General features: G+C 42.6%; 2 protein-coding genes and 1 long non-coding RNA gene across 8 annotated transcripts; 2 read left to right on the plus strand and 1 right to left on the minus strand.

Annotated features, from left to right (window-relative positions):
* Positions 1-425: 425 nt before the first annotated feature.
* On the minus strand, positions 426-3462 carry LOC129838861 (beta-2-microglobulin-like). Of its 2 annotated transcripts, none has more exons than XM_055906092.1 (4): positions 3305-3462; positions 2306-2578; positions 628-663; positions 426-516 (listed from the first exon to the last, which is right to left on the minus strand). In XM_055906092.1, the coding sequence occupies exons 1-3, from the start codon at positions 3366-3368 to the stop codon at positions 650-652; spliced, it is 351 nt and encodes a 116-aa protein (XP_055762067.1). In that variant the 5' UTR covers positions 3369-3462; the 3' UTR covers positions 426-516; positions 628-649. The 2 variants fall into 2 exon arrangements, with proteins under 2 accessions (XP_055762067.1, XP_055762066.1); XM_055906091.1 differs by having other exon boundaries at positions 427-516; positions 624-663.
* Positions 3463-4373: 911 nt separating this feature from the next.
* LOC129838860 (protein lifeguard 4-like) lies at positions 4374-17626 on the plus strand. Its single transcript, XM_055906090.1, has 7 exons — positions 4374-4597; positions 4852-4960; positions 6265-6370; positions 6565-6598; positions 7080-7197; positions 9166-9211; positions 15292-17626. The coding sequence occupies exons 1-7, from the start codon at positions 4504-4506 to the stop codon at positions 15496-15498; spliced, it is 714 nt and encodes a 237-aa protein (XP_055762065.1). The 5' UTR covers positions 4374-4503; the 3' UTR covers positions 15499-17626.
* On the plus strand, positions 9224-15281 carry LOC129838863 (uncharacterized). Of its 5 annotated transcripts, none has more exons than XR_008756915.1 (4): positions 9224-11429; positions 11492-13097; positions 13878-14319; positions 14405-15281. It is a non-coding gene; the product is annotated as an uncharacterized LOC129838863 (long non-coding RNA). The 5 variants fall into 5 exon arrangements; XR_008756914.1 differs by having other exon boundaries at positions 11492-12790; positions 12964-14319; XR_008756913.1 differs by having other exon boundaries at positions 9224-9833; positions 10007-11429; positions 11492-14319.
* Positions 17627-21578: the final 3952 nt, after the last annotated feature.

The raw sequence follows: 21578 nt of genomic DNA on the forward strand, positions 1-21578 counted from the left end.
GATAAATGACTTCAAACCAAAACAAAGGTTGATATTTACAGGTCACACAAATACATATCACATGGGCTTTCTCTAAAATAATTTGGGCACTTTTTTTGTTTATTTAAATGCTGATCAAATATCAGACTTTACATTACACTGTTGCTTATAGCTAAAACCACATTCAAATAGTGCAAGTTATGGAGTTTGTTTATTTATTTCCATTTTGAAAAAAAGTGTTCAAATCTAATGGTACCAATTTCAAGGAAATTAAAAGTGTTTTTTAAAATCTAAAAATAAAATACTTTTTAAAGAGAATGCTCATCAGATGCTGTGCCATTTGTAATTAAAAATAGCTTGCCCAAAATCTAACAATTTTGTGTGTAAGTGTTTAGTAATGATTGTCAATTCAAAACCCTTGAAACTGGCACCGTCGCACAAAGTGTTACCAAAAATGAAAAACAAAAGCCCAAGTTTGTCATCTCAGCTCTAGTTTAGGGCTGGCACGGATTGGACAACCCCAGATGGAATGGCCGCCTGTTAAGAAAGAAAGGTAAAAGTATTGAGTTTTAATTCTGAATTAATCTAATTAGTTTCAGTTAATGTAATTAGATACAGTTTCAACAAAGAAATATAATACCTACCTACCATCATGTCCTGCTCCAGATCCTTACATATCTGCCTCTGGAGAAAACACAACAGACAGCACTGTTATTGTTTTACAGACTTTCAAACTACACGTCTATGTGGCCGATGTGAAATGGCTAGCTAGTTAGCGGTGGTGCGCGCTAATAGTGTTTCAATCGGTGACGTCACTCGCTCTGAGACCTAGAAGTAGTTGTTCCCCTTGCTCGGCAAGGGCCTTGTTTTTTGTTGCGATGGGTAACGATGCTTCGTGAGTGACTGTGGTTGATGTGTGCAGAGGGTCCCTGGTTCGAGCCCAGGTTGGGGCGAGGAGAGGGACGGAAGCTATACTGTTACATCTACATGAAATCAGTCTCTTACTGTAACTAATGGTTCATCAATTGGTATCTAACTCAATCCAACTACCTCATCCCAATACTGGATTTATTTATTAATCTTGCTCCTTTGCACCCCAGTATCTCTACTTGCACATTCATCTTCTGCACATCTACCATTCCCATGTTTATTTGCTATATTGTAACTACTTCGCCACCATGGCCTATTTATTGCCTTAACTCCCTTAACTTACCTCATTTGCATTCACTGTATATAGACTTTTTGTTCTTTTTTTCTACTGTATTATTGACTGTATGTTTTGTTTATTCCATGTGTAACTCTGTGTTGTTGTATGTGTTGAACTGCTTTGCTTTATCTTGGCCAGGTCGCAGTTGCAAATGAGAACTTGTTCTCAACTGACCTACCTGGTTAAATAAAAGGTGAAATAAAAAGACCACATAACACACCTAGCTCTCCAGGGCCCTGTCCAGAAACAACCCCTGTACTTCCTCCCTAGACACGTGTGGAGATGAGAGAGGATAGGCCAGTCAGCTCATGACTGATGTACCTGCTCACTGTACTCAGTAGCATTGTATTCCATGTAGATATGATATGATGTTTATGTCTTGTGCTCCTCTACTGCAAAATTAATTGACCTCTCTGGGACAAATAAAGTAGAAACTTGAATTGTAGTCAATATGTCAATAAAACCGATGTGAAATGGCTAGCTAGTGAGCCAGGTGTGCGCTAATAGCATTTCAATCGGTGACGTCACTCGCTCTGAGACCTTGAAGGTGTTGTTCCCCTTGCTCAGCAAGGGCCGTGGCTTTTGTGGAGCGATGGGTAACGATGCTTCGAGGGTGGCTGTTGTCTATGTGTGCAGAGGGTCTCTGGTTGTGGAGCGATGGGTAACGATGCTTCGAGGGTGGCTGTTGTCTAGGTGTACTCCTCTAACTACACTAGTAACTCACACCAGGTGTACTCTAACTACTAACTATACTAGTAACTCACACCAGGTGTACTCCTCTAACTTCTAACTATACTAGTAACTCACACCAGGTGTACTCCTCTAACTACTAACTATAGTAGTAACTCACCCAGGTGTACTCCTCTAACCACTGACTATACCAGTAACTCACCCCAGGTGTACTCCTCTAACTACTAACTATACTAGTAACTCACCCCAGGTGTACTCCTCTAACTATACTAGTAACTCACCCCAGGTGTACTCCTCTAACTACTAACTACACTAGTAACTCACCCCAGGTGTACTCCTCTAACTACTAACTATACTAGTAACTCACCCCAGGTGTACTCCTCTAACTAGTAACTCACCCCAGGTGTACTCCTCTAACTAGTAACTCACCCCAGGTGTAGGTCTTCAGATTCTTCAGGTGGCGGACTCTGCAGGTGTACTCCTCTCCGCTGGCTGGTGTGAATCCAACACTCTTGGTGAGATGGAACTGCCATCCCTGTTCGAAGGCCAGGTCTGTCTGCTTGGCGTCGGGGATCTCCACACCGTTCTTCAGGAGCTGGATGCTGATGTCAGGGGGGTGGAAGCCACTCACGTGACAGATCAGGGTGTTCTTATCGCCAAAGTTGCCAGGGTTACGGCTGTAGACCTGCACTTTTGGGGGAGCTGGTAGAAATACCACATGGAGATTCAAAGCTTTTCATTAGTTAAAAGTTTTATTCCATTTGTAGGTATTGGAATACATAAATATATTGCTTTACATTTCAGAGGTAGGCTATATATGTTAACAAAGTTATTTCCTAGTAAAGTTCACTTAGGGACAAAGGTCTGAGTTATCAGCCATTTATTATGGCTGAGGCAAATACTGGCTGCCAAAGACAGCAGCCATTTCATTAAAAGTGAAAGTCAAATCTGGAGGGGATTTCCAACCAAAACAAAATGTGGCGTCATGTCAGTCGGCCTATACCAGGTAGGCTATAACATAACCTATCTACTGAAACAATCACTTAACGTTATATTCTGATCAGGTTAAAAACTTTACATTAGGTGACATCACACAACAATTTACAGGCATGCCAGCAAATAGTTGAGGGTAGGCCAGGCCTACATTAAAAATCAATGATTATGATGTAGAAATAATGATTATCTAGCAAAAATGGCAAAAGGTTCATGCAAATTATTTAACTAGGGCTCGAGGTTGTGGTGTACTTCCTCCCACATGACATGACAATGTAGGGTTTACAAGAAACAGTGTTTTATAAATACATTTGGTATTTAAATAAATATCCGAGTAAAAAAACGTAAAACTAAAATATAAACAGCGTACAAACAAACTCGATAAAGAAATGCATTTCCAAACGTTGCGGTGACTTTATAAAACAAGATACTTACATTCTTTGGACTCCACAGCGCTATAAATGAGCCCAAGTACAACGATTGACAGAATCGACTTCATATTTGGTCTAATTCTGAATTTTTCGTACTCAAATAAGAGAATGGAAAGATCCGTCTGCCTGTGCCTGGCTGTGGAAATAACCTAACTGAAAGTAAGGCAGACAGTCGTATAAATGCTCTCCAGGACCGCCTCCTCTCTACTTTTAAAATCCAATCAAAAATTGTAGATTTTTGTTGTTAGGCTAAAGAAAGCCGCACAGGTTAAATAGTTTATTGGGGAGGACTATAGTCTGGAAATAACCTGAAATCCAGGTGAGTTACCATAATAGCAATTTCGATTTAACATGTATGTCATGAGATAATGTTATTTCACCTAGGCATCCATTTTGAGAATAAAAAAAATATAGAATAGAATAGTTGTTTGGCCTTTTCAATATTTTGTGTCTCCATTGATCTAATTGTATTTGTATTTATTTAACTTTTATTTAACTAGGCAAGTCAGTTAAGAACAAATTTTTATTTACAATGATGGCCTACTCCGGCCAACGCTGGGTCAATTGTGCGCAGCCCTATGGGATGTGATACAGCCTCGAATCGAACCAGGGACTGTAGTGACGCCTCTTGCACTGAGATGCTGTGCATTAAGACTGCTGCGCCACTCGGGACCCCAAATATATTAGTAATTACAGTGAAAAGTGTCTAGAATGGTTACACACCATTACTTAATACAATATTACAATGCATGTATCTCTTTAAAAATATGTGTATTTATACACTATTTTCAGATTTTATTGAACAGAGGGGGGATGGCAGTGGGGAAAGATAATTTATATCAGGCAGTACGCCGGATTTGAACCCAGGCCGACACCTTAGACGTGCGGCATAGACCACTAGACCACCCTAGGCCACAATACACATACCTCTTTTAATTATGTTTTGAGTTTTAGCATAAAGTTGAGCATAGTCTACTCTACCGCTTTAATAGTTCCCTGAAAAAATGACCCTTTGTCAACAGTTAGTGGTGTGTTGTGCTATTGCAGGTTTCACAGAAATCACGAGCCATGTCACATGACGAACGTTTACAAACCAAGCCGGAAGTGGAGTGAACTGACGCACGTCTACAGGGACAGCTGTGCAAGGGCCCAAAAAAAGAAAACATCAGACAGTATTTTAGTCTGAATTAAAGCTGGATCAAGATGACTACACCTGAAAAATATCCTAGGTCTTCAATTGAAGATGATTTCAACTATGGGACAAACGTTGCGACTGCGAGTGTGCAAATCCGGATGGGTAAGAGAAGACCCGTTCTAGTCTATTTACCTAGCTAGCCTAGCTGATGATGGTTGCTAACTAGCAAGCCATTTTATCAATATGTCTAGATTATGCCTTGCCAAATGAAATAAACTATGTGATATTTATTGTGGTGGTAACTAACTAAATGACAGAATCAAATACATCTGCTGCTATAGAATTTAACTAAATAAATCATGGTTTCAATAAGCCTACTTAGCTGTCTATCTATTTATTCTCTCTCCCCGGAAAAGATTTTCTGCGCAAGGTATACACCATCCTTTCTCTTCAGATCATCCTGACCACGGCTACCTCTGCTCTCTTCATGTTCTGTGACACCATCAAGGACTTTGTCCATTCAAGGTAAATTGTGAACTATTAGTAGATCTGCATAATTCAATGGGCATTTCTGGGAACCACTGTGGTAGAAGGGTAATGAGGGTGGGTATAATTTGTGGAACGTTCCAAAAAACTTCGTAAATAACAAGGTTGCCAACAAACAACGCATACAAAGTTGTATAGCGGTAGAATAAGATACCAGGTAGAGAGGGTGGGTAATTTCATAACGTTTTTCACTCACCACGATTATTCCTAAGAAATATCTGTCCTCTCTCTGGTAGCCTATGGACAAACATTAAGAATAAGCTACGTGGTGAGTTGATGCCTATTCGGCAGCTAGTTAGCTAGGTGAATTGATCATGCTACTTTGTATGCCTTGTTTGTTGGCATCCTTGTTATTTACAAAGTTTTTGGAACAGATTCCTGTTGGAGCATTCCACAAATTATACCCACCTGGGTAATGATATTGTTATGATAGATATTAGTTAATGATACCCACCTGGGTAATGATATTGGCATGATAGATATTAGTAAATGATACCCACCTGGGTAATGATATTGTTATGATAGATATTAGTAAATGATACCCACCTGGGTAATGATATTGTTATGATAGATATTAGTAAATGATACCCACCTGGGTAATGATATTGTTATGATAGATATTAGTAAATGATACCCACCTGGGTAATGATATTGTTATGATAGATATTAGTTAATGATACCCACCTGGGTAATGATATTGTTATGATAGATATTAGTTAATGATACCCACCAGGGTAATGATAATGTTATGATAGATATTAGTTAATGATACCCACCTGGGTAATGATATTGTTATGATAGATATTAGTTAATTATACCCACCTGGGTAATGATATTGTTATGATAGATATTAGTAAATTCAGATAGTTAAATGCATACTCCACTACTCCACACGGTAATGGATGAAGACCGGCAGGAAAAAAGTAAAATAACCACCAAAAACATTCAAATAGGCGTACATTTATTTTTTTGGGGGGGGGGTGAATGTACGCCAATCCTCCATCCCCTAAATAGCCCTATACACCAGTATTGTGCATGTATTCATATACTGTAAGGAGACATGTACTTTGGCTACCGATGACATCAAATTCCTATTATACTAACCTCTCCAGCCTGTGTGTCAGTCTGTTTCTGCCGTGTTGCCAACTCCCTATGGAACTTTCGATGTGGATTATGCAAGTGACAAGAGTCCAACCAGATGTGCAATAGTATGATCTGTCCAACACGGTGCTTGGTTGCCTTGGCTTGGTTCTGACTCTCTGATTGGTTGTGTACCCCTCCAGTCCAGCGGTCGTGTTGGTGTCAGCCATTGGCTCCCTGGTGTTGATCATTGCCCTGGCCTTCTACAGACATCAACACCCCATTAACCTATACCTGCTTGCCGTATTCGTAAGTTCTGGTTTGCACAGATTGTATCCCAAATGGCACCCTATTCCCTATTATAGTGCACTACTTTTGACCAGGGCCCATAGGGTTCTGGTTCAAAAGTAGTGCACTATATAGGGAATAGTGGCCCTGGTTAAAAGTAGTGCACGATGTAATGAATTAGTTTAACTTAACATGGTTTTCTTTCTGTCTTTCAGACTCTGTTGGAGTCGGTCTCTGTTGCTACCGCAGGTGAGTTCTGCTCTGCTTGATGTCGATTCATCGTTTGAAAAGTTTTATTTTATGTTTAGTTTAAAATATCCACCGCCTCCTATAGAAATTATAAATTCTATTCATGTCTCAATAAATAATCAATTAGTTAATCTACTGTGAGACACCCGTGACCTCATTAGTAATATGATTATTCATCGCTTATTATTCCCCTCAGTAAATATTGACCCCCCCTACTGTGTTTCCATAGCAACACCACAGGCTTCACTCCCTGCCTGCATCTGACATGGCATCCTATTCACTATATAGGGAATAGGGTGCACTAATTAGTGTCCTTTAATAGGGAATAGGGTGCACTAATTAGTGCCCTTTAATAGGGAATAGGGTGCACTAATTAGTCCCCTTTATAGGAAATACATTACAATTTCAGACACAGTCCTCGTTGTTTGTTCCCTCCTATACATTGTGAATCAGGCATGTGTTTGTGTTGTTGTCTCTGTAGTGACCTTCTATGAGTACTCCATCGTGCTCCAGGCCTTCTTCCTCACAGCAGCTGTGTTCCTTGGGCTGACTGCCTACACCTTCCAGTCCAAGAGAGACTTCAGTAAACTGGGAGCTGGGTAAGAGGCCTTCAACTCCTGTCATAGACCTGGCTGTGTGTGAAATAGCACCCTCTTTTTCAACAGTAGTGCACTATGAAGGGAATAGGGTTAGGATTCCATTTAGGATGCAAACCTGTTAGCTGCTCACTGTTACAGATACATTACCTACCTGTTAGCTGCTCACTGTTACAGATATATTACCTGCCTGTTAGCTGCTCACTGTTACATATATATTACCTACCTGTTACAGATATATTACCTACCTGTTACAGATACATTACCTACCTGTTAGCTGCTCACTGTTACAGATATATTACCTGCCTGTTAGCTGCTCACTGTTACAGATATATTACCTGCCTGTTAGCTGCTCACTGTTACATATATATTACCTGCCTGTTAGCTGCTCACTGTTACATATATATTACCTACCTGTTACAGATATATTACCTACCTGTTAGCTGCTCACTGTTACAGATATATTACCTGCCTGTTAGCTGCTCACTGTTACAGATATATTACCTACCTGTTAGCTGCTCACTGTTACAGATATATTACCTACCTGTTACAGATATATTACCTACCTGTTAGCTGCTCACTGTTACAGATATATTACCTGCCTGTTAGCTGCTCACTGTTACAGATATATTACCTACCTGTTAGCTGCTCACTGTTACAGATATATTACCTACCTGTTAGCTGCTCACTGTTACAGATATATTACCTGCCTGTTAGCTGCTCACTGTTACAGATATATTACCTGCCTGTTAGCTGCTCAATGTTACAGATATATTACCTACCTGTTAGCTGCTCACTGTTACAGATATATTACCTACCTGTTAGCTGCTCACTGTTACATATATATTACCTACCTGTTAGCTGCTCACTGTTACAGATATATTACCTACCTGTTAGCTGCTCACTGTTACAGATATATTACCTGCCTGTTAGCTGCTCACTGTTACATATATATTACCTACCTGTTAGCTGCTCACTGTTACAGATATATTACCTACCTGTTAGCTGCTCACTGTTACAGATATTACCTACCTGTTACAGATATATTACCTACCTGTTAGCTGCTCACTGTTACAGATAAATTACCTGCCTGTTAGCTGCTCACTGTTACATATATATTACCTACCTGTTAGCTGCTCACTGTTACAGATATATTACCTACCTGTTAGCTGCTCACTGTTACAGATATATTACCTACCTGTTAGCTGCTCACTGTTACAGATATATTACCTGCCTGTTAGCTGCTCACTGTTACAGATATATTACCTACCTGTTAGCTGCTCACTGTTACAGATACATTACCTACCTGTTAGCTGCTCACTGTTACAGATATATTACCTACCTGTTAGCTGCTCACTGTTACAGATATATTACCTACCTGTTAGCTGCTCACTGTTACAGATATATTACCTACCTGTTAGCTGCTCACTGTTACAGATATATTACCTACCTGTTAGCTGCTCACTGTTACAGATACATTACCTACCTGTTAGCTGCTCACTGTTACAAATCAAATTTATTTATATAGCCCTTCTTACATCAGCTGATATCTCAAAGTGCTGCACAGACACCCAGCCTAAAACCCCAAACAGCAAGCAATGCCGGTGTAGAAACACGGTGGCTTGGAAAAACTCCCTAGAAAGGCCAAAATATTACAAAATAATTGTTACAGATATATTACCTATTTATTATAGTTGTTACAGATATATGACCTATTTATTATAGCTGCTACACTGTTACAGATATATTACCTATGTATTTAGAGGTTTTTCCTGAACACCAAGCATGGTCTCAGGTTTGTTAGTGCTGTCTTGATGACAACCACCATAGGAGCCACTAACGTCCCGTCTTGATAAAGCTTCACACACAGCTGTATCCACAGCTGTATGGTTGTCAACGACAGACGGCGTGTTACTAGGTAGCCGCTGGTTGAACACTAGGAACAGAATCTGAATCTTCACTGTGTTCCAGATTGTTCTCCGGCCTGTGGATCCTGATCATCGCTGGTTTCATGAAGGTGAGTTTCGTCCTTTTTTCAATTTCTGTTTACTGTTAAAATCTGTTTTCCTTCAGGTAGTGGTTACTACAGTAGAGGTGGTTTCAGGTAATGGTTACTAGAGTAGAGGTTGTTTCAGGTAGTGGTTACTAGAGTAGAGGTTGTTTCAGGTAGTGGTTACTACAGTAGAGGTTGTTTCAGGTAGTGGTTACTACAGTAGAGGTGGTTTCAGGTAGTGGTTACTACAGTAGAGGTGGTTTCAGGTAGTGGTTACTACAGTAGAGGTGGTTTCAGGTAGTGGTTACTACAGTAGAGGTGGTTTCAGGTAGTGGTTACTAGAGTAGAGGTGGTTTCAGGTAGTGGTTACTACAGTAGAGGTTGTTTCAGGTAGTGGTCACTAGAGTAGAGGTGGTTTCAGGTAGAGGTTACTACAGTAGAGGTGGTTTCAGGTAGTGGTTACTACAGTGGAGGCGGTTTCAGGTAGCGGTTACTACAGTAGAGGTGGTTTCAGGTAGTGGTTACTAGAGTAGAGGTGGTTTCAGGTAGTGGTTACTACAGTAGAGGCGGTTTCAGGTAGTGGTTACTACAGTAGAGGCGGTTACTAGAGTAGAGGTGGTTTCAGGTAGTGGTTACTACAGTAGAGGTGGTTTCAGGTAGTGGTTACTACAGTAGAGGTGGTTACTACAGTAGAGGCGGTTTCAGGTAGTGGTTACTACAGTAGAGGCGGTTTCAGGTAGTGGTTACTACAGTGGAGGCAGTTTCAGGTAGTGGTTACTAGAGTAGAGGTGGTTTCAGGTAGTGGTTACTAGAGTAGAGGTGGTTTCAGGTAGTGGTTACTACAGTAGAGGTGGTTTCAGGTAGTGGTTACTACAGTAGAGGTGGTTTCAGGTAGTGGTTACTACAGTAGAGGTGGTTACTACAGTAGAGGTGGTTTCAGGTAGTGGTTACTAGAGTAGAGGTGGTTTCAGGTAGTGGTTACTAGAGTAGAGGTGGTTTCAGGTAGTGGTTACTACAGTAGAGGTTGTTTCAGGTAGTGGTTACTACAGTAGAGGTGGTTTCAGGTAGTGGTTACTACAGTAGAGGCGGTTTCAGGTAGTGGTTACTACAGTAGAGGCGGTTTCAGGTAGTGGTTACTACAGTAGAGGCGGTTTCAGGTAGTGGTTACTACAGTAGAGGTGGTTTCAGGTAGCGGTTACTACAGTAGAGGTGGTTTCAGGTAGTGGTTACTACAGTGGAGGCGGTTTCAGGTAGTGGTTACTACAGTAGAGGTGGTTTCAGGTAGTGGTTACTACAGTAGAGGCGGTTTCAGGTAGTGGTTACTACAGTAGAGGTGGTTTCAGGTAGCGGTTACTACAGTAGAGGTGGTTTCAGGTAGTGGTTACTACAGTGGAGGCGGTTTCAGGTAGCGGTTACTACAGTGGAGGTGGTTTCAGGTAGTGGTTACTACAGTAGAGGTGGTTTCAGGTAGTAGTTACTACAGTAGAGGTGGTTTCAGGTAGTGGTTACTACAGTGGAGGCGGTTTCAGGTAGCGGTTACTAGAGTAGAGGTGGTTTCAGGTAGTGGTTACTACAGTAGAGGTGGTTTCAGGTAGTGGTTACTACAGTAGAGGTGGTTTCAGGTAGTGGTTACTACAGTAGAGGTGGTTTCAGGTAGTGGTTACTAGAGTAGAGGTGGTTACTACAGTAGAGGTGGTTTCAGGTAGTGGTTACTATAGTAGAGGTGGTTTCAGGTAGTGGTTACTACAGTAGAGGTGGTTACTAGAGTAGAGGTGGTTTCAGGTAGTGGTTACTAGAGTAGAGGTGGTTTCAGGTAGTGGTTACTACAGTAGAGGTGGTTACTACAGTAGAGGCGGTTTCAGGTAGTGGTTACTACAGTAGAGGCGGTTTCAGGTAGTGGTTACTACAGTAGAGGTGGTTTCAGGTAGTGGTTACTACAGTAGAGGTGGTTTCAGGTAGTGGTTACTACAGTAGAGGTGGTTACTACAGTAGAGGCGGTTTCAGGTAGTGGTTACTACAGTAGAGGCGGTTTCAGGTCGTGGTTACTACAGTAGAGGTGGTTTCAGGTAGTGGTTACTACAGTAGAGGTGGTTTCAGGTAGTGGTTACTACAGTAGAGGTGGTTTCAGGTAGTGGTTACTACAGTAGAGGCGGTTACTACAGTGGAGGCAGTTTGAGGTAGAGGTGGTTACTACAGTAGAGGTGGTTTCAGGTAGTGGTTACTACAGTAGAGGTGGTTTCAGGTAGTGGTTACTACAGTAGAGGTTGTTTCAGGTAGTGGTTACTAGAGTAGAGGCGGTTTCAGGTAGTGGTTACTACAGTAGAGGTGGTTTCAGGTAGTGGTTACTACAGTAGAGGTGGTTTCAGGTAGAGGTTACTACAGTAGAGGTGGTTTCAGGTAGTGGTTACTAGAGTAGAGGTGGTTTCAGGTAGAGGTTACTACAGTAGAGGTGGTTTCAGGTAGTGGTTACTACAGTAGAGGTGGTTTCAGGTAGTGGCTACTACAGTAGAGGTGGTTTTAGGTAGTGGTTACTACAGTAGAGGCGGTTTCAGGTAGTGGTTACTACAGTAGAGGTGGTTACTAGAGTAGAGGTGGTTTCAGGTAGTGGTTACTAGAGTAGAGGTGGTTTCAGGTAGTGGTTACTACAGTAGAGGTGGTTACTAAAGTAGAGGCGGTTTCAGGTAGTGGTTACTACAGTAGAGGTGGTTTCAGGTAGTGGTTACTACAGTAGAGGCGGTTTCAGGTAGTGGTTACTACAGTAGAGGTGGTTTCAGGTAGCGGTTACTACAGTAGAGGCGGTTACTACAGTAGAGGCGGTTTCAGGTAGTGGTTACTAGAGTAGAGGTGGTTTCAGGTAGTGGTTACTAGAGTAGAGGTGGTTTCAGGTAGTGGTTACTACAGTAGAGGTGGTTTCAGTTAGTGGTTACTACAGTAGAGGTGGTTTCAGGTAGTGGTTACTACAGTGGAGGCGGTTTCAGGTAGTGGTTACTACAGTAGAGGCGGTTACTACAGTAGAGGCGGTTTCAGGTAGTGGTTACTAGAGTAGAGGTGGTTTCAGGTAGTGGTTACTACAGTAGAGGCGGTTACTACAGTAGAGGTGGTTTCAGGTAGTGGTTACTACAGTGGAGGCGGTTACTACAGTAGAGGCGGTTTCAGGTAGTGGTTACTACAGTAGAGGTGGTTTCAGGTAGTGGTTACTACAGTAGAGGCGGTTACTACAGTAGAGGCGGTTTCAGGTAGTGGTTACTACAGTAGAGGCGGTTACTACAGTAGAGGCGGTTTCAGGTAGTGGTTACTACAGTAGAGGTGGTTTCAGGTAGTGGTTACTACAGTAGAGGCGGTTACTACAGTGGAGGCGGTTTGAGGTAGTGGTTACTACAGTGGAGGTGGTTTCAGGTAGTGGTTACTACAGTAGAGGCGGTTTCAGGTAGTGGTTACTACAGTAGAGGCGGTTTCAGGTAGTGGTTACTACAGTAGAGGCGGTTTCAGGTAGTGGTTACTACAGTAGAGGCGGTTTCAGGTAGTGGTTACTACAGTAGAGGCGGTTTCAGGTAGTGGTTACTACAGTAGAGGTGGTTTCAGGTAGTGGTTACTACAGTAGAGGTGGTTTCAGGTAGTGGTTACTAGAGTAGAGGTGGTTTCAGGTAGTGGTTACTACAGTAGAGGTGGTTACTACAGTAGAGGTGGTTTCAGGTAGTGGTTACTACAGTAGAGGCGGTTTCAGGTAGTGGTTACTACAGTAGAGGTGGTTTCAGGTAGTGGTTACTATAGTAGAGGTGGTTTCAGGTAGTGGTTACTACAGTAGAGGTGGTTTCAGGTAGTGGTTACTACAGTAGAGGTGGTTTCAGGTAGTGGTTACTACAGTAGAGGTGGTTTCAGGTAGTGGTTACTACAGTAGAGGTGGTTTCAGGTAGTGGTTACTACAGTAGAGGTGGTTTCAGGTAGTGATTACTACAGTGGAGGCGGTTTCAGGTAGTGGTTACTACAGTAGAGGCGGTTTCAGGTAGTGGTTACTACAGTAGAGGCGGTTTCAGGTAGTGGTTACTACAGTAGAGGCGGTTTCAGGTAGTGGTTACTACAGTAGTGGCGGTTTCAGGTAGTGGTTACTACAGTAGAGGCGGTTTCAGGTAGTGGTTACTACAGTAGAGGCGGTTTCAGGTAGTGGTTACTACAGTAGAGGTGGTTACTACAGTGGAGGCGGTTTCAGGTAGTGGTTACTACAGTAGAGGTGGTTTCAGTTAGTGGTTACTACAGTAGAGGTGGTTTCAGGTAGTTGTTACTACAGTAGAGGTGGTTTCAGGTAGCGGTTACTGCAGTGGAGGCGGTTTCAGGTAGCGGTTACTACAGTAGAGGTGGTTTCCGGTAGTGGTTACTACAGTAGAGGCGGTTTCAGATAGTGGTTACTACAGTAGAGGTGGTTTCAGGTAGTTGTTACTACAGTAGAGGTGGTTTCAGTTAGTGGTTACTACAGTAGAGGTGGTTTCAGGTAGTTGTTACTACAGTAGAGGTGGTTTCAGGTAGCGGTTACTGCAGTGGAGGCGGTTTCAGGTAGTGGTTACTACAGTAGAGGTGGTTTCAGATAGTGGTTACTACAGTAGAGGCGGTTTCAGGTAGTGGTTACTACAGTAGAGGCGGTTTCAGGTAGTGGTTACTACAGTAGAGGTGGTTACTACAGTAGAGGCGGTTTCAGGTAGTGGTTACTACAGTAGAGGTGGTTTCAGGTAGTGGTTACTACAGTAGAGGCGGTTACTAGAGTAGAGGTGGTTTCAGGTAGTGGTTACTACAGTAGAGGTGGTTTCAGGTAGTGGTTACTACAGTAGAGGTGGTTTCAGGTAGTGGTTACTACAGTAGAGGTGGTTTCAGGTAGTGGTCACTAGAGTAGAGGTTGTTTCAGATAGTGGTTACTAGAGTAGAGGTGGTTTCAGGTAGAGGTTACTACAGTAGAGGTGGTTTCAGGTAGCGGTTACTACAGTGGAGGCGGTTTCAGGTAGTGGTTACTACAGTAGAGGTTGTTTCAGGTAGTGGTTACTACAGTAGAGGTGGTTACTAGAGTAGAGGTGGTTTCAGGTAGTGGTTACTACAGTGGAGGCGGTTTCAGGTAGTGGTTACTACAGTAGAGGTGGTTTCAGGTAGTGGTTACTACAGTAGAGGTGGTTACTAGAGTAGAGGTGGTTTCAGGTAGTGGTTACTACAGTAGAGGTGGTTACTACAGTAGAGGTGGTTACTACAGTAGAGGTGGTTTCAGGTAGTGGTTACTACAGTAGAGGTGGTTTCAGGTAGTGGTCACTAGAGTAGAGGTTGTTTCAGATAGTGGTCACTAGAGTAGAGGTGGTTTCAGGTAGAGGTTACTACAGTAGAGGTGGTTACTAAAGTAGAGGTGGTTTCAGGTAGCGGTTACTACAGTAGAGGTGGTTACTACAGTGGAGGTGGTTTCAGGTAGTGGTTACTACAGTAGAGGTGGTTACTACAGTAGAGGTGGTTTCAGGTAGTGGTTACTACAGTAGAGGCGGTTTCAGGTAGTGGGTACTACAGTAGAGGCGGTTTCAGGTAGTGGTTACTACAGTAGAGGTGGTTTCAGGTAGTGGTTACTACAGTAGAGGTGGTTTCAGGTAGTGGTTACTACAGTAGAGGTAGGTCATTACCATAAGGTGAATGCACCAATTTGTAAGTCGCTCTGGATAAGAGCGTCTGCTAAATGACTTAAATGTAAATGTAAAATTACCACTCTTTTCAACATCCATTATCTTTTCATTATCCATTATTTTCTTCTAAGTAGTCATTCCTCATTAATACCTTGTCAGTCAGTCATCCATCTATCATCTGTCCATTCAGACATCCTTAATCTATCTGTCAGTCAGTCATCCATCTATCATCTGTCCATTCAGACATCCTTAATCTATCCGTCAATCAGTCATCCATCTATCATCCGTCCATTCAGACATCCATAATCTATTCGTCATTCATCCATCTATCATCCGTCCATTCAGACATCCTTAATCTATCCGTCATTCATCCATCTATCTACCGTTTAATCCTCCTCTTCTCCTCCTCTCCCCCTCCTCCTCCTCCTCCTCCCCCTCCTCCTCCTCTACTCCCCCCCTCAGCTCTTCTTCCAGAACGACACAGTGGAGCTGGTGTTTGCTGGTGCGGGAGCTCTGTTGTTCTGTGGCTTCATCATCTACGACACCCACCTCCTGATGCACCAGCTGTCCCCTGAGGAACACGTCCTGGCCTCCATTAACCTGTACCTGGACATCGTTAACCTCTTCCTGCACATCCTCCGCATGCTGGACTCCATGAAGAAAAACTGAGCTTCTATTCCCTAGTGCGCTACACACTATTCCCTATTTAGTGCACTACGTTTTGACCCGGGCCCATAGGGCTCTGTATGAACGTAGCGCACCGTGAAGGGAATAGTGTGTGGTTTGGGATTCATGCTGCTTAGCTCACAGGGTGACTTGGGATCGATTCAGTTTTCAATTCAGTCACATTTTCTTGAATTATTTAGAGAATCCTCATAGAAAAGAAAATGGACATTTATCAATTCACCTCCTGAATTGAAAACTGATTTGCCCTTAAATCTCTGATAGACGACCATGCTGTAGATCCTACCAGTGATTGTGAAACGTTAACCCCGCCGTCTAAGTTTAACCCCTGGAGATAATATAATATTATATTATATTATAACCTGTGCCATTTTGTTTTATCATTTTGGAACTGGCTGTGTTTTGGACTTATGCTGTTTTTGTTCTATACTGTTTATTATTCTGAATGTAAAAAACAAAAAAATCCTATTTAATTGTGGGTTGCTCGCTCTGTGAATGATACCTTTCTGAATATTCAAGCATACGGATTATGTAAGGTTGTTTTGGGTGATGGTGTAAAATAGCATAACACATTTTTCTAAAGAAAGTACTTCATTCTACTTCAGTCGAACTTCCATCCCCTAGCTTGCTGCTATTCTGAATTTCAACACATTAAAACATCCCTTAGTTACTCTCCATAGGAATAGAAAAATCCACTCAGTGGCCAGTTTGTATTAGGTCCATCTGGTACCGGGTCGGAACCCCTTTTCCTCCAGAACAGTCTGAGTTCTTTAAGGCATGGAAACAATTGATATCAACGGACCTAACGCCCCCAGTCTGTACCGTTGACACCAGGCAGGACGGGTCCATGGACTGTACCGTTGACACCAGGCAGGACGGGTCCATGGTCTGTACCGTTGACACCAGACAGGATGGGACCATGGTCTGTACCGTTGACACCAGGCAGGACGGGTCCATGGACTGTACCGTTGACACCAGACAGGATGGGGTGTACCTTATAAACTGGCCACTGAATGTAGAGATCTGATCATTCTAGAAAGACTTGAATAGTAGTCACAGTAAAGTTTGATCAAATACACTATTCTCCACTATTGACTTAACCAGGACACCTGAGAACATTTATCACATAGCAACCCATTCCATATATAGTGCACTGCTTTTGACCAGAGACATTGTCCCAAATGGGACCCTATTCCCTATATAGTGCACTACTTTTGACCTGAGACATTGTCCCAAATGGGACCCTATTCCCTATATAGTGCACTACTTTTGACCGGAAACATTGTCCCAAATGGGACCCTATTCCCTATATAGTGCACTACTTTTGACCGGAGACATTGTCCCAAATGGGACCCTATTCCCTATATAGTGCACTACTTTTGACCGGAGACATTGTCCCAAATGGGACCCTATTCCCTATATAGTGCACTACTTTTGACCAGAGATATTGTCCCAAATGGGACCCTATTCCCTATATAGTGCACTACTTTTGACCGGAGACATTGTCCCAAATGGGACCCTATTCCCTATATAGTGCACTACTTTTGACCGGAGACATTGTCCCAAATGGGACCCTATTCCCTATATAGTGCACTACTTTTGACCAGAGACATTGTCCCAAATGGGACCCTATTCCCTATATAGTGCACTACTTTTGACCAGAGACATTGTCCCAAATGGGACCCTATTCCTTATACAGTGCACTACTTTTGACCAAAGCCCTATGGGTCATTTGGGACAGAGATTTTGATATACCAGCAAACAGAGGGATGCTCTGGGACCAGGAAACATGTTCAACCAGTTACCTGGTGGGCAGAACCATGTACAGTAGAACAATAACCACATCAGATGTCAGGAAAGGGAATCTGAAGAACACTACAGGGTTGAATACCAAGAGGTTTCCATTTGAGATCATGTAAATACTAATGAAGGGATTTTACTAGGCTCTATATTCTGTTTCCTCAGTCATTCATTTATTAACAAACCTGCAAGTGCAATACAAATTGTCATGTTTTAAGTAAAATAGTTACACGTCTATTTGGTGAACTGTGAATGCACCGTCAATTGTATATGCTTTGATTTCTTGATTAAATTGTAAAGTTGAGTGTTTTAACTCACCTGTATAGAACCAGTTATACCACTAGACCAGGTGAACACTCACCTGTATAGAACCAGTTATACCACGTGAACACTCACCTGTATAGAACCAGTAACACCACTAGACCAGGTGAACACTCACCTGTATAGAACCAGTTATATCACTAGACCAGGTGAACACTTACCTGTATAGAACCAGTAACACCACTAGACCAGGTGAACACTCACCTGTATAGAACCAGTAACACCACTAGACCAGGTGAACACTCACCTGTATAGAACCAGTTATACCACTAGACCAGGTGAACACTCACCTGTATAGAACCAGTTATACCACTAGACCAGGTGAACACTCACCTGTATAGAACCAGTAACACCACTAGACCAGGTGAACACTTACCTGTATAGAACCAGTTATACCACTAGACCAGGTGAACACTCACCTGTATAGAACCAGTAACACCACTAGACCAGGTGAACACTCACCTGTATAGAACCAGTTATACCACTAGACCAGGTGAACACTCACCTGTATAGAACCAGTAACACCACTAGACCAGGTGAACACTCACCTGTATAGAACCAGTTATACCACTAGACCAGGTGAACACTCACCTGTATAGAACCAGTTTTACCACTAGACCAGGTGAACACTCACCTGTATAGAACCAGTTATACCACTAGACCAGGTGAACACTCACCTGTATAGAACCAGTTTTACCACTAGACCAGGTGAACACTCACCTGTATAGAACCAGTTATACCACTAGACCAGGTGAACACTCACCTGTATAGAACCAGTAACACCACTAGACCAGGTGAACACTTACCTGTATAGAACCAGTTATACCACTAGACCAGGTGAACACTCACCTGTATAGAACCAGTAACACCACTAGACCAGGTGAACACTCACCTGTATAGAACCAGTTATACCACTAGACCAGGTGAACACTCACCTGTATAGAACCAGTAACACCACTAGACCAGGTGAACACTCACCTGTATAGAACCAGTTATACCACTAGACCAGGTGAACACTCACCTGTATAGAACCAGTTTTACCACTAGACCAGGTGAACACTCACCTGTATAGAACCAGTTATACCACTAGACCAGGTGAACACTCACCTGTATAGAACCAGTTTTACCACTAGACCAGGTGAACACTCACCTGTATAGAACCAGTTATACCACTAGACCAGGTGAATGCACCTACAGTGTATTTTTATTGTGTTACAAATTAGAATTAAAATGGATTTGTCATTTTTTTGTCAATAATCTACACAAAATTACTCTGCAATGTCAAAGTGGAAGAAAAATAAATTCATAATTCGCAGAGTACGACCCCGCCTCACACAGGAAGCGGCGCAGGTCCTAATCCAGGCACTTGTCATCTCCCGTCTGGATTACTGCAACTCGCTGTTGGCTGGGCTCCCTGCCTGTGCCATTAAACCCCTACAACTCATCCAGAACGCCCCAGCCCGTCTGGTGTTAAACCTTCCCAAGTTCTCTCACGTCACCCCGCTCCTCCGCTCTCTCCAATGGCTTCCAGTTGAAGCTTGCATCCGCTACCAGACCATGGTGCTTGCCTACAGAGCTGTGAGGAGAAGGGCACCTCCGTACCTTCAGGCTCTGATCAGGCCCTACACCCAAACAAGGTCACTGCGTTCATCCACCTCTGGCCTGCTCGCCTTCCTACCTCTGAGGAAGTACAGTTCCCGCTCAGCCCAGTCAAAACTGTTCGCTGCTCTGGCACCCCATTGGTGGAACAAACTCCCTCACGACGCCAGGTCAGCGGAGTCAATCACCACCTTCCCGTTGACACCTGAAACCCCACCTCTTTAAGGAATACCTAGGATAGGATAAAGTAATCCTTCTAACCCCCCCCCCCCCCCTTAAAAGATTTAGATGCACTATTGTAAAGTGGTTGTTCCACTGGATATCATAAGGTGAATGCACCAATTTGTAAGTCGCTCTGGATAAGAGCGTCTGCTAAATGACTTAAATGTAAATGTAAATAACTAAAATATAACCGTTGCTTAAGTATTCAGCCACTTTGTTTAGGCAAACCTAAAATTAGTTCAGGAGTAAAATGTGGTTTAACAAATCACATAAGTGACATGGACTCACTGTGTGAAATAATAGAGGTTAACAACTGCTTCCTTGTCTTTAAGCCTGGTGGTGTCTGCATCATGGTATGGGTATGCTTGCCATTGGCAAATACTGGGTAGTTTTTCAGGATAAAAAAAAAACGGATGGAGCTAAGCACAGGCAAAGTCCTAGAGGAAGAAAAAACCTGCTTCAGTCTGCTTTACACCAGAGACTGAGAGGAATTCAACTTTCAGCAGGACAATAACCTACAACACAAAACCAAATCTACACTGGAGTTGCTTACCAAGGAGACTGTGAATGTTCCTGAGTGACTTAAATCTGCTTGCTGTCTAGCCATGATCCCCAACATGTTGACAGAACTTGAAGATTTAAAAAAATAATAATGTGCAAATATTGTACAATCCAGGTGTGTAAAGCTCTTAGAGACTTACCCAGAAAGACTCACAGCTGGAATCAATGCCAAAGGGGATTTAAACATGTATTGACTCAGGGAGCTGAATACTTACGCAACGACAATATTTTAGTTATAAAAACATTTATTAATAAAAAAAAATGTTTTTTTTACATCTTCCACTTTGACCTTAGATTATTTTGTGTAGATTGTTGACAAAAAAAGATTAAATCCATTTTAATCCCACTTTGTAGCACAATAAAATGTGAAGAAATCCAAGGGGTCTGAATACGGTATAAACTATGTTTGGCTGATAAGTAGGAGCAGGCCCACTGTGTTGCTATTGCAAATCAGCTCTGTTATAATGTTTGGTCACAAGTTCCATTCAACCAGCTCTAAACCTAAATATGTTGTTCATACATTCCATACTTTTGAGGAAGGGAAAGGCTAGCCTGATCTCGTCTTGATGACTATAGGGGTTGATAAGACAGCACAAATAGATCTGGGACCAGGCTAGGAAAAGGCTCCATTTGGTCGACATAAAGCGCTGTGCCCAATGAGTTCAGGGTAGGGAGATGTTTCATTCAGATGCTCTAAGCTTCTACAGTCACCAATGAGTTCAGGGTAGGGACATGTTTCATTCAGATGCTCTGAGCTTCTAGAGTCACCAATGAGTTCAGGGTAGGGACATGTTTCATTCAGATGCTCTGAGCTTCTAGAGTCCCCAATGAGTTCAGGGTAGGGACATGTTTCATTCAGATGCTCTAAGCTTCTAGACTCATCAATGAGTTCAGGGTAGGGACATGTTTCATTCAGATGCTCTGAGCTTCTAGAGTCACTAATGAGTTCAGGGTAGGGACATGTTTCATTCAGATGCTCTGAGCTTCTAGAGTCCCCAATGAGTTCAGGGTAGGGACATGTTTCATTCAGATGCTCTGAGCTTCTAGAGTCCCCAATGAGTTCAGGGTAGGGACATGTTTCATTCAGATGCTCTGAGCTTCTAGAGTCATCAATGAGTTCAGGGTAGGGACATGTTTCATTCAGATGCTCTGAGCTTCTAGAGTCCCCAATGAGTTCAGGGTAGGGACATGTTTCATTCAGATGCTCTGAGCTTCTAGAGTCATCAATGAGTTCAGGGTAGGGACATGTTTCATTCAGATGCTCTGAGCTTCTAGAGTCACCAATGAGTTCAGGGTAGGGACATGTTTCATTCAGATGCTTTGAGCTTCTAGAGTCCCCAAATGAGTTCAGGGTAGGGACATGTTTCATTCAGATGCTCTGAGCTTCTAGAGTCATCAATGAGTTCAGGGTAGGGACATGTTTCATTCAGATGCTTTGAGCTTCTAGAGTCACCAATGAGTTCAGGGTAGGGACATGTTTCATTCAGATGCTCTGAGCTTCTAGAGTCCCCAATGAGTTCAGGGTAGGGACATGTTTCATTCAGATGCTCTGAGCTTCTAGA

Source organism: Salvelinus fontinalis, chromosome 39 (assembly GCF_029448725.1).
Source record: "Salvelinus fontinalis isolate EN_2023a chromosome 39, ASM2944872v1, whole genome shotgun sequence".
Lineage (NCBI taxonomy): Eukaryota > Metazoa > Chordata > Actinopteri > Salmoniformes > Salmonidae > Salvelinus > Salvelinus fontinalis.

Bases quoted from the DNA above. Each gene is read 5' to 3' on its own strand.
- LOC129838860 (XM_055906090.1), top strand. From the start codon at position 4,504: ATGACTACACCTGAAAAATATCCTAGGTCTTCAATTGAAGATGATTTC. The intron at 4,961-6,264 runs GTAAATTGTGAA...GTACCCCTCCAG, and splicing joins AAGGACTTTGTCCATTCAAG to TCCAGCGGTCGTGTTGGTGT. The intron at 6,599-7,079 runs GTGAGTTCTGCT...TTGTCTCTGTAG, and splicing joins GGTCTCTGTTGCTACCGCAG to TGACCTTCTATGAGTACTCC.
- LOC129838861 (XM_055906092.1), bottom strand. From the start codon at position 3,368: ATGAAGTCGATTCTGTCAATCGTTGTACTTGGGCTCATTTATAGCGCT. The intron at 2,579-3,304 runs GTAAGTATCTTG...TATTTCTACCAG, and splicing joins CGCTGTGGAGTCCAAAGAAT to CTCCCCCAAAAGTGCAGGTC.